The sequence below is a fragment of the Rhineura floridana genome, chromosome 3 (assembly GCF_030035675.1).
Source record: "Rhineura floridana isolate rRhiFlo1 chromosome 3, rRhiFlo1.hap2, whole genome shotgun sequence".
Lineage (NCBI taxonomy): Eukaryota > Metazoa > Chordata > Lepidosauria > Squamata > Rhineuridae > Rhineura > Rhineura floridana.
The window spans coordinates 18,793,534-18,806,396 of record NC_084482.1 but is presented as its reverse complement, the minus strand read 5'-3'; the positions used below and the strand labels follow the sequence as shown (position 1 = coordinate 18,806,396).

Here is a 12,863-nt window from a genome sequence, read left to right as displayed (position 1 = left end):
TTTCCCCAGCATCTCCTGGCAGTGCTGGGAGAGACTCCTCTGTCTGAAATCCCAAGGAGCTGCTTGCCAGTCAGTGTAGACAATACTGAGCTAGATGGACCAATTTGGTCTGACTCACTATAAGGCACTTTCCTGTGTTCCTGGCAACTGGCCATGCTGGCTAGGGCTGGGGGAATCCAAGAACACTGGGAGGACTACAGATTCCCCACCTCTGCTATCAAGGTTTCTGGGTCAGGCTTACTTGCTGGTTTCAGCAACTAAGATTCCACTCTAGCTGCTCGTGGTGCTGGCTATACTAGAAACTGGCCAGATTTTGTCTGTGTGGTTTAGTATTGTCCACTCTGGCTGGGGGAGGGAAGTTCTCCAAGGTCCCAGGCAGAGGCCTTCTATATCACCCACTACTTGATCTCTTTTTCCCCCCTCTTCTTTTTTACTGGAGATGCCAGGTACTGAACCTGGGACCTTCTGCATGTAAAGCAGATGCTCTGCAATTGAACTGTGGTCCCTCCTCCCCTGCCATTATCCCACCAACTCTCAACTCCTCCTCCTTTCTCAAATACTTTAGTTATACAGTATGTTGCCACTTTCCTTTCCATTTTCTCCTTCCCTCCCCCCCCTCCAAAATCAGAGATGTGCTTATCTGCACAAAGACTTTGTGAAGTGGACTACACAGAATCTTAGCAGGAGCTGCACTTCCATGGTTCCTTGCCTTATGTGCCTGTACTCACACACCACATCCATATGTGACCTACATCAGGAATGGAGATGTATTTTCCAAGCAAACATCTCTGCACTCTTGTTCTCTGTCTTTTGGTGACAGAATGAGTTTAATTTGCCGCAAGGGCCAATCATCGTCACTCAGCTCTGCCTGCAAAAACCCCTGGCTTCAAAAAAAATGTGCCAAAAATAAACTGCCTCTCTTTTATATTTTCCTGGACATTGTGAGGCTTGTAAGGACAGGAGCAGCTTGTTCTGACTGCAACCAGCGACAGCCTTAAAACCAACTTTGGGCATGAGAAAGGGGTTTGTATCCGGCAAGAACACTCAAAGTCCTTTTGCTCAGTGGACACTCAGGCGTAAGGAGCATTCTGGGGATTCTTCTGCTTGCTGTAGAACTGGATTTGATCTTTGGCCTAGATCAAGATGATCTCAAACTCTTTACACAGTATTGGCTTCTCCCCAATGAAACAGCCTACACTTCCTCAAACGAATGACAAACCAAAAATTCAACTTCCACCGTGAGCTCCTGACCTCAGCATAATTTATGAGCAAGCAGTTCAACAAGGCATACATCATCCTGCTAAATGCTTAAATGTGCCAGCCTTATGTAGCATAGCTGGTTCTGTTGATCAAAGAGGCAAAAGTCTTCCCTTCCCTCCTCCCCACCCGGGCAACACCTGAGGACCCCTTTGGACATTCAAAAGTTGGCACATTGATTCAGTCAAGAGACACACACAGGAATTGGGGATTAGCTCACACCTCCTCCATCTACTGTTGGATGCCGGGGTGCTGCTTTAACACGGAGCCCTTCTATTATCTAATGCCAAGTTCTAAGGCAGCATAAAGAGGCTGAAAATTGATTGCCTACAGCTTCACTAATGATCATGGCCCTAGCCTCCACCACCCCAACAAGACATGCAGGGATGACACCCCTAAACACATATCTGTGTTTTACACATATGTGTAAAAAGAGCCAGTGTGGCATAGTGGTTAGAGTGTTGGACTTCATTCATTTATTCATTCATTGGCGATCACTCGTGGCTGAGTAAGATTGTCTTCCAGGGTAAGGTCTTTAACGGTGGGCCCGTAAGTGACTGTGGAGGCCAATTCTGCATCCACACAGCCTCCCACAGTGAGGAGATAGGTTTACAGATGGAAGATGGTCACGATGAGGATTTGCTTGACGTGCCTTCCGCTGAGCTCGTTTGTCCCTTTCGCCCTGTACTCGTGCTTCTTCACAGTCCATAGCACCTTTGATAATGGCCGACCTCCAATTGGGACGCTCATCGGCCAAGGCTTCCCAGTTCTCGATGTTTATGTCACATTTGCTGCTTTGGAAGATGGTGATCAGGCATTCGAACAACATAGCCGGTCCAGCGAAGTTGATGTTGGAGGATCATTGTTTCAACACTGGTGGTCTTTGCTTCTTCCAATATGCTAACATTAGTCCACCTATCTTCCCAAGTAATTTGCAGAATTTTCCAGAGGCAGCGTTGGTGGAATATTTCAAGAAGTTGGGAGGGGTGTCAAAGAATTGTCCCCCTGGGGTCCCTTGCCCTCAGCACTGCAAGGGGGGTTCTTTGCTTTCGCGAACAGTCCCAACTCCTTTGGGTCTCTGCTTCCCAGGCAACAACTCTCCCTCCTTCAGGAGTAATTACTCCGTAGTTCTGCCACCACCCTTCTTCCTGGTTCCTTTCTCTGAGAGAAGGGATCTCAGAAACCTTTGTGAATATTGAAGGGATTAACCCTCACTAATAAACGGTATTCAGTAGCGTTCAGCAATCAAGGACTAGATTTAGAATCGCTAGTTCCAAGCCAATACACACCATTTATAAAAGGATAGTTTATTTAAAAGTAAATAGAATGGTATACACAAAAGAGAGCAGTGGTTTGTTTCCTTAAAGCTAATCACCCTCAGACGGGTTACACGAGGTACATTGGCATAACAAAGGTGAGAGGTTTAATACAGAGCATGCAAAACAACAAAGAACTTTCCAGGCTAAGATCCTATACTCACTGTAGAATAGATCCTATTCTCCCAGCAGAATAGCCTAGTTCCCAAACAGCTTTTCTTTGTTAAACTTCAGGCGAGTTGAGGTAGATGGAAATAGGGAACAAAGGCTGAAAGAACTGGGAGACCAAGGTTCGAATCCCCACATAGCCATGAAGCTCGCTGGGTGATCTTGGGCCAGTCACTGCCTCTCAGCCTCAGAGGAAGGCAACGGTAAACCCCCTCTGAATACGGCTTACCATGAAAACCCTATTCATAGGGTTGCCATAAGTCGGAATCTACTTGAAAAAGAAGCTACAAGTATATTATATTTTGGTATGAATTTCACTGAACAATTTAGCTGTCCTAACAAGAGGCCATCAGCTGAGCATGGAATGAAAGGAAACCAAGTCATCATGGCATTCTTGTTCTGGCCCCAGTTCCTAGGTTGCTTCCAGACCAACTGCTTAATGAACATCCATCCCGATTTGTTTGCACAAAATTGGTGAGGGTGTTCCCCTATTTACTAAGCATTCATTCTGATTTGCTTGCAGGGAGATTAGATGACTTTGCGTTATGCACACTTCCCAGTGCATTTTCCCGTCACTTTTCTTATGGCCAAAAGTCTAGATTTTTTGGAAGGGAGAGTGGGTTTGTTGAGCAACAGCATCAAATCAACTTTCATTGTGCAACCTAAATTTGCTGGCATGTGCTGGACTCCCACCTGGAAACAGCGACAGGCTAAAAGCGTCCCTTGTCTTTTGTGAGTTTACAGAATCATCATCCTCATGTTCCAAATCTGGTCCAGCCATTGTTGTTTAACGGGCTCAAGGTAGGGTGTGTTTCCACAGGAGGGAAATCTGTTGCAGCAAAATGAACAAAGCATATTGTGGCACCTTAAAGACTGATGCATTTTATCATGGGAAGAGCTTTCGCACCATAATAAAATGTCTTAAGGTGCCACAAGACTCCTTGTTGTGGTTGGGTTGGTGCATTGGAAGTATCCTTCCATTTCAAGCATCAGAGTTAATCTGCAGGCTAAAGCTACTTCTAAAAGGCCTTTGTGGAAGAGGAGGTTATTTTTTTATCTATCATGTTACAGCCTCAAAGTGGATCACACACTTTTAAAAGAACAAAAAGTGTTCTTTATTTATATTCTTTATATTCTCTAAAGAGCACAAGGCAGCACACATAGATCCACCCAACAGCCTACCCATCCCTGGGGCTTTACAACCCTGTGAAGTCGGTGAGGTTGAGAGACAGTGACTGGCCCAAGGTTACCCAATAAGCTTCTTGACAGACTGGGAATTTGAAACCTGAGTCCCTCCTCCCCCATCCCAGTGTGATGCTGCACCACGCTGGCTCTCTGCATGAATACGATCTTAGAGTAGAAAAAAACCAAAATTCATCCACCAACCTGTCCAAGTCTGTGTTTTTTTTTTTAAAAAAGGCCCCTTAAACAATTTTGCTTTCATCCTCTTTCAAAAATAGGTTTTCCCCTACAACCTTTGCCCAATTGTAAAAAAGGAATTCTGAAGCCTGACCTGGCCCTTTGCAGTGGGGCATGAAGGAGGTGGGGCTACCCAAGGCTGAAGATACCCGGAGTTGCCCCACTGTTTGCGGTGAATCTGTAACATGAAGCACAAGCTCTTGTTATTTTTATCGCCCGCCAATAACCGGAGGAGAAAAGGTCGAGGGAACAGAAAGCGGGGGTGGGGGGAGTTGGCGGTGAATGGAGAGAGCTCCGCTTCGCCTCCCCTGCGGAGCGGAGCCTCCAATCGGGTCAGCGCCTCACGTGTCCGCCTCTAGCTGCCGTTGAACGAGTGTCAGAAAACAAGCAACGTGCTGGAGCCCAGCCAAGGCGGGGTGGGGAGACACCTGACTTGCTGCTCACATGGCTCGGCCGGCACAGATTAATTCTGACTGCAGGCGGCGGCTGTTGCACGCGAACCGACGGGGATGCGCTGGAAAGCAACACAATGCAATGCATGTTTGCATGCAAGCGAGGAAGCAAACGGAGGGAAGGTGAGAGATGCGCTCCAGGAGAAAGGAGAGCGGGGGAGACGGACGGAAGGCCCCTTTTTGGCGCTGAATTGCAGTCAGGAGGGCGTGTTTACGAGTTAGCTGTAAAGGAGAATCGCCACTCCCAACCTGGAACACTTGGAGCAGGTTTTCTTAAAATTAATTTAAAAAAGAGACTGCATTTGAGTGTGTGCAGAGTGCCCTCCGCCGAAGTAAAAGCAGCCTGCCTCCCGCACACATATCTGACGGGTGAGGGGGAGCTCTCTAGAAGTCAGAGGCTTTCAGGAAACTAAACAGAGATCCCGGGCCCCCAAGTTGACTGAAAACGTAACACCCTCTGGAACCGGAAGCCATTCTGTCTACCTTAAAAAGTGTATCGGGAGTCTGAGTCGTTACACAGCAAAGGCAAGGCCGTCTGCACATGATCAAGGGCTGTTTTTACCCTGGGCGGTTCCACATATGACGTGACAAAAAACAAACATACTTGGCACAGTACAGTTTGCCGCTGCGAATCCTGGATCTCTCAGGAGCACCTTTTCACACATTAAGGAAACCCAGGTTTGCCACTGAGTATATACTTGACAGGGAATTGCAGCCAATAATCTCCACTCTGAGGAGTGTGCCTGAATCAGACTCATTTGCTTCATTCCAGTGTTACACTTTTAGGTGTATACATTACACCAAAAAAAAAAAAGTTAAGTTTTTTGTTTAAATGGCTGGCCTAACTCAAGAATGCAGGATACCTAGTGCTCTCCAGATGTTGTTGGACTCCAAATCCCATGAGCCCCAGCCAGCATGGCCAATGGCCAGGAATGATGGAAATTGTAGTCCAGCAATATTTGGAGGTCCACAGTTTCCCCATCCCTGGTCCAAAACCTATTGTTCTCTGGCTCAAGCTAAGGTACCAATCCTCTCTTGGTAAAAACTAAGTGCGGCAGAGGTGAATCTCCTAAAGTAAGAGCTGTGACACTTCCATTCTCAGGCACTGCATTCTGCAGGCAGGTGTCTTGTTTTCCTCTGAGTGGGCAACAACTTCTGGAAAAAGCAATACATAAATCTGGGCAGCCCAGTTTGCAGCTTGAAACAAGAAACAGTTAAAATGGGATTGCCACAACGTCTCCCTCCCATGAGTTTACACACACATCCCTGGAGCATGCACCAATATCTACCTTTACTCTGCATGCATACAATGGAAATGGGCAGAGCATCCTAGAGTACAGACACACTCACGGTTCCAGTGAGCCTCCAACTCGTTCTGAAAATGGGCACACAATGCTTGTCAAACCCCACCCTTTTTACTGTAAAACCTGGTGGGATCAGCTTGGGATGTTTTTAAAAAATTCAGCTTCAAAAAGGTTTTGCAACTGATCAGCAGATCAAGCCATTGCCCTTCCAGCTGTGGCCAATGAAAACGCTTTGCTGTGGGCAACTAGTGTGCTCCCAACCCCAGCTCCCAGCATTCATAATCACCCATTCCCCCCTCCAGCGCTGGAAAAAGCATTCCAGAAGTCTGCTGTATCATGCCCCATTACTGTCTCATTACTTCTAGATGCGCTTACACTGACAGCAACACTCCAGGATTTCAGACAAGGGGTCTCTCCAGGGCTGGATTATCCATTAGGTTTAGTAGGCTGAAGCTTAGGGGCCCGGAGCTCTTGGGGGCCCATGCATAAGCTAAAAAAAAATATCGCGAGACAAGAGCTTCTGAACCGCCTGCCATCCCCCCGCTTCACTTACCTTTTTCTCCGCTGTTTTTTGCCGTTTGCCATCAATCAAGATGGCGGCTGAGGTTTCCCTAAGGGGCTGAAGCCTCTGCCACCATCTTTGTTGATGGCACGCATGCGTGCTACACGTGTGCATTGCTGCCATCAACCAAGATGGAGGCAGAGCCTTCAGCCCCTTAGGGAAACCTCGGCCACCATCTTGATTGATGGCAAACCTGCGCGAAAAAAAGCGGAAAGGTAGGGAGAAGAGGGCCCCAAACACCCATCAGCCTAGGGGCCCTCCTCAGCTTAATCCAGCCCTGGGTCTCTCCCAGCCTTACCTGGAGATGCTAGGGAATGAACTTGGAATCCTGTGCATGCAAAGCAGAAGCTCAACTGCTGAGCCATGGCCCTTTCGTAGTGCTTCTGACCGCTCTAGTCCCGCATGCAATATGTGAACAACAGTGCTACCTTGCCATTTGCTGGTATTAGTGCCCAGCAAACCTGTGACCACCTCTGGAGCAGACTGTGGTCTGCGTTGCATCTTGTGTCCTATACCCAATTAGCATTCAGATTCTGGGTTTGTTTGTTTTTTAAAATGTAAACGTTGGCACTGCATTAAATGCTAGAGTAACTTTTGCATGACCTTTTTCATACTTGTTTGGAGAGACATCTTATGTTCCTTCATCCCAACCACGTGCATTGCTGATTCTACTTCACAACCTCTTACTTTGTTGTATTTAGAAGCAACAGCTTTCAAACGGCGTTCCAGAGAAATCTGGGTTTCCTTATCTGAGATCAATAACGGGTGACAAGCATGTGATGATCTTTCCCTGCAATGGGCAGATATTGTGGAAGTACTGAGCATGTTCTCTAGAGATGGCCACAGTCTCAGCTGATGCAGGGGCAACAGCGAGGATCCCATGAGTCAAGCTGATGTCTGTGCCACATGATGTGAACCAAGCATACACACTAAACATTGCTTTGGAATCCTCAGGGGTTCCTTACCAATCACTTGTTCTGGAAAATGTTTTCTAAAGTTACAAATATTGAAAACCATTGGTTTAAAACAAAGGTGGGCAGAAGGTAAATTGGGATCCAGTCTGATGTTATGATTGCCAGGTGATTTGCAGTAGGGGTTTCCGACCTTTCTGCATTTTAACTACAGCAACAACAGAAAGACATCCCTCTCCCCCAAATTAGGCTGCTGAAATCAAGAGACAGCTTGGTGGGAAACAAGTACATTTGCAAACATGTAAGCTCTGCTGGGAGTCACCTCATCCCCCAACTCTAGGTCTTCTTTTCTGAGCCGCTATTTTGCATCTGGCTCTGCTTTTGGTGAATCTCAAGGTTTATATGGACACCACTTAGAGTGCTCTTTGATTAAGCAGTTTATGAATGTTCTCATTCAGTTAATATATATATATAATATTAATATATATTATTATATATTATATATATAATAAAACAAAGTAGATGCACATAACCCCCATCCCTGGTTTGAAAAAAACACGGGTTGCCAAAGTGGGTGGTGCCACAAGTGAAACAAGGAGCAGGAGTTTATGAAGACACCTGGACAGCAGCAAGGGGCAGGGCCATGGGCTTGGCTATGGCACAGGGACAGGCCTGCAGGAGTTCTGCCTGCCTCTCCTTCCTGTGGTGTTCTGACACTTGAGCTGTTAAATGAGACAAAACCACACTAAAGCATAGGAGGCTCCATATGTACTGCTGTTCCACAGTAAAGTGACATCCCATTCTTTAGACAGGACCTGTGGGATACTTAGGTGAAAAATAGTTCCAAATCCCCAAAGGTGGAGCCTATGCATTATTATTATTATTAATTATAATTTCTGGGATACAGCCTTGTACTGCTATTGTTGCAAAACCCAACCACTTTCTGCACTGCTGTTCCGCAATAGTAGGGGAACCTGTGGCCTTTCAGATGTTGCTTAACTCTCATCAGCCCCAGCCAGCATGGCCGGCAGTCAAGGATGATGGGAGCTGTGTAACAACATCAGGCAGGCTGCAAGTTCCCACCACTGATGTAGAGGGACATAATCAAAACACATCCAGGGGCAAACCAAAAACACAAAAATCAAGTAAAGGGAAGCACCAGGCAGGTGGGGGGGAGGGGACGACGACAACAGACAGTTGCTATGATAACCTGAATTGATTTTGCCTGTGTATTTAACATTGTCAAGTCCTGTCCTCTTATTTGATAGCATTAAGCTTAAAACCTTGCCAGGGTGCATTCCCTACCTCCTATAAGGCAGATGGGATATTTGGCTCCAGGCATTTACACACACAGGCCCTTACAAATCACTGCCAGATGCTTCAGTTCATGTGCCTGTTTTGGGACCTGCCTACTGATAAACTGCTATCCTGGCTACTGTGCCAGGTGCAGGGAAAAGGGGAGTAAACAACCCCACCTGTGCTGAGTGAGTTTGCAGACTCTGCCTCTGTACTATATATAAACAATACCTTTCTGTAGGCATCAGACCCATTGATTTCAATGGAATTTACTTCTTAGTAAAAGGTAGCAGTTGCTTCAAACACAACAAACTCTGAAAGCTTGAAGGGACCATAGTTTAGTGGCAGCAGAGAATATTTTTTGGATGTGCAAAGCCCCTGGTCCAGTTCCAGTTATCTCCAATTTAAAGAGAGACCAGGCAGCAGCAGTTGATAGGAAAGAACTCTCTCTGCCTGAGATGTGCAGAGCTGCTGCCAATCTGGGTAGACTATATTGGGCTAGATGGACAAAAACTCTGACGATGTAAGGCAGCTTCCTCTGAAGCAGCCTGGGTGCCTTGGATGGCAATATTTTGCTAGATTGCAATCTCAGCTGTTTGCGGAGCAATCCTTTCCTATCTTTAAAGCACTCTTTAATCCATATAGCATATTTCTCACCTCACCCTCCATGCCAAGGAATCCCGAAAATGGTAGGTTTGCAAAGACTGGGCATCAACATATAATTCTCAACCCACCTTACAAAACTGTAATGTCCAGGATTCCTTGAGGAAGCTGCAAGATAGCCAAGGCAGTTTGAGTGTGCAGTGTAGACACAGTACATTTGCACATGTGGCGCTAAAACAGCTCAGAGTCTCTCTCGTGTGTGAATATGCGTACATAGGGACGGAAAGGAGAAGTCGACCATTTTGTAATCAAATATACATTCCAGCCCAACATAAGCTCCAAATCTGAATTATAGATCTGGGCGATGAAAAAAAGATCTTTCCCCAGCATATGTGGAGCCATATTTTCAGTTGCCTGTGTAGAACATGGGAGTGAAATCTGAGGACCAGGGAGATGAAATGCCCCACACAAGGTCAATGCAGCTGGTCCATGGCAGAGAAATGGGAACAGAAGCCTCATCTCCTCTGCGTTAACAGCTGTCAGGTCCTCTGCATTTACACACACTCAAGCCCTTGCAAGATTATAAGTTTTTTTATTTTATAGCAGCTATCTGCAGCCAAACTGACACAATCAGCAGCAGCAAACCCTCCCCCCCACTTTTCTCCCCTCAGAGGCATTATTAGTGACTGTGTCGTATGCTGCCTCATCCATCACCACCGCTGTCACAGTGTCCATGCTGCTGACACTGCAGTTGGTTTCTCTGCAGTAGGGTGGTGGTGGTGGTGGAATGTGAGGTGGAGAGAAGAGGCAATCACAGCCCACACTGGCAATCCTTGAACCTCTAGCAACAGAATGGATTTCAGCGTGCCACTTTACATGTCATAGCAGGAAAAGGAACTGCTGGAGTTTGCATTTCCCGGGCGCTACAGAAATCAATCCAACGCACCCTCCAGAGCCCTTGTGCTGAAGGCAGCTGCTGCAGTTGCTTGTACCTGGTGACCTGAATTCACCTGACAAAGGCAAATTCAGCAGCTCTCAGTGACTCTTGAGCATGTTTAAAAGGTACGTTCTCCTGCTACCTTTGAAGAGTCAACAGCTGGGGGGAGTCCTGATGTATTTCGGAATCTAGGCCAGGGAACTGCTGTTCCTCCCCCCCTCCTTTTTTGTTTTTTAAAGTGGTGAAACCCAATTTTCCTCCTTCTTCTGCAGATAGGAGCAAGGATCCTATTTTGGGCTTGCTTATTTATCACTTTGAAACTAACCTCCACCTCACTTGATCTAACTAAAGATTGCAGCTAAACAGGAAAGGAAAAAAAGACTCGAATTCTCTTTGTCGATCAATGGGAAAGGCAGCCCCAGCCAATCTCTAATAGGAAAATTTCTGGTTCCAAATTAAAGAGCCAAAATGTGGGGCTAACTTGAGGTTCTAATGCTGACCTGACCTGAATTCCACCAGTATCTAAATTGGTTTAATTTGACAGATTAACTGGGTTTTTTTGGTGTGAAATCAGTTTTATTAAACCGGAGCCAGTCTTAAGGATAACACATTTTGTTAACATGAAGGACAACATATTTTACAGACTATTTTGAAGCTTTTGGCTTCAATCTGTGTTCAAATCTCTGCTCAGCCAGAACGCCCTTGGGTGGTTTTGCATGTATCATTATTTCCAAGCCTTACATCCATAAAATAGGGATTATAATGACCGACTTCACAGTGGCATACAAATAAAATTGTAGACAAAAACAGCTAAAGTCCACAAACCAATTGAAAACAAATATATATAAAACTATCACTTAAAAACAAGTATAAAATCAGTAAGGCTTTAAAAAGTATAGGTAAATAAATTGCGTCTGGATAGGCTTGCTGAAAAAAAAAGTTTTCTGTAAAGGATATGATAAATCAGATTAAAGCTTTCCTAAAACTGAGAGAATGTCGGCATTTGAAAGAATGTCGGCATTTGTTGCTTGTTGGAGAGCACTTCCTAATCTTTGCCAAGAAAAAGACACCTGACCGCAAAGTAACCTAGTTGTAAAGGTCAAATGCATATCTCCTAATCCTAACATCCTTTGGACGAGAGAGTATTATACATCAACCGGGGAGACTTTTGGGGCCCCCAATTAGCGTAGTGACGGGTAATGGGAGGTATGGTGTTGTGAGGAGAACGTTCCAGGTAAGGGGAACTCGCCCCAGACAAATAGTGTCTGTGACTTGTTCCGGTTCTCCTCACATCCCCGGGATTGCTGGTTGTTCTATCAGTCGGCCTTCGGATCTCCATGTGCTGTTGTTGAACGCCAGGTCGGTACATCATAAGATCTCCCTTGTTCATGATTTAATTGTGGAGGAGGATGCCGACCTGGCGTGTATAACCGAGACCTGGGTGGGAGATCAGGGAGGAGTTGCTCTTTCCCAGCTCTGCCCACCTGGGTATATGGTTCAGCATCATGGTAGAACCGAAGGACGGGGAGGTGGGGTTGCTGTGATCTATAGGAGTTCTTTCTCACTCACCAGGCACCCTGTCCAGGTGACGACTGGCTTGGAGTGTCTCCACCTTGTGCTGGGTCAGAGAGACAGACTGGGAATTCTGTTGGTGTACCGCCCGCCCTGCTGCTCAACAAATTCCCTGAGCTGACAGAAGTAGTCTCGGAGGTATTGTTGCGGTCCCCTAGACTATTGGTACTGGGGGACTTCAACGTCCATGCCGAGACTGCTTTATCTGGGGCAGCTCAGGACTTCATGGCCTCCATGACAACCATGGGGCTGTCTCAATTTGTTACTGGCCCGACGCATGTGTCGGGACATACCCTTGATTTGATCTTCGCCACTGGACATGGGGATGGTGATCTGGAGGTTGGCGGTTTTTCATCTATTCCGTTGTCATGGACAGATCATCGCCTGCTGAAGTTTAAGCTCACAGCGTCCCTTTCCCTCTGCAAGGGTGGGGGACCTATTAAAATGGTCCGCCCCCGGAGACTAATGGATCCAGAAGGTTTCCAAAGGGCTCTGGGGGATTTTCCGACTGAGAAGACTGGTGCTCCTGTCGAGGCCCTGGTCGAACTGTGGAATACAGAGATGACCCGGGCGGTTGACACGATCGCTCCCATGCGCCCCCTCCTATGTAGAGCTCATACAGCTCCATGGTATACCTTGGAGCTGAGAGCGATGAAGCAAGAGAGGAGGAGGCTTGAGTGCAGATGGAGGCGAACTCCCGATGAATGCAATTATGCCTTGGTAAGTGCCTGTTCTAAGCGATACATAGTAGCGGTGAGGGCAGCAAAAAAGAGCTATTTTGTTGCCACCATTAAGTCATCACTTTCCCGCCCAACGGAGCTTTTTAAAATTGTACGAGGGCTTTTACACTCTGGCCCTCGGGACACTATAGATTCCTCTGTAGCCCGCTGTGACGAGTTCGCTGGGCACTTCCAAGATAAGATCGCATGCATTTGCCGGGACTTAGACTCCACTATTATAGCCGTTGGACCTAATGAAGCGTCCAGAGCACGGTCTTGTCCTTATTTCTTGGATGAATTTCAGTCTGTGCAGCTTGAGGATGTTGACAAGATCCTTGGAATGGTGC

General features: G+C 46.6%; 1 protein-coding gene across 3 annotated transcripts in view; it reads right to left on the bottom strand.

Moving 5' to 3' along the window:
• The window catches only part of LOC133379450 (nuclear receptor subfamily 1 group D member 1-like), a 48,979-nt gene that overhangs the window by 19,311 nt on the left and 16,805 nt on the right, over positions 1–12,863 (bottom strand). Inside the window, exon 1 of one of the 3 annotated variants that reach the window (XM_061614737.1) lies at positions 4,255–4,367. The exons of 1 other annotated variant lie outside the window; for it this stretch is intronic. In XM_061614737.1, coding sequence (XP_061470721.1) covers positions 4,255–4,276 — 22 coding nt within the window. In that variant the 5' untranslated portion in view covers positions 4,277–4,367. One more of the 3 variants, XM_061614736.1, reaches the window with a different exon arrangement.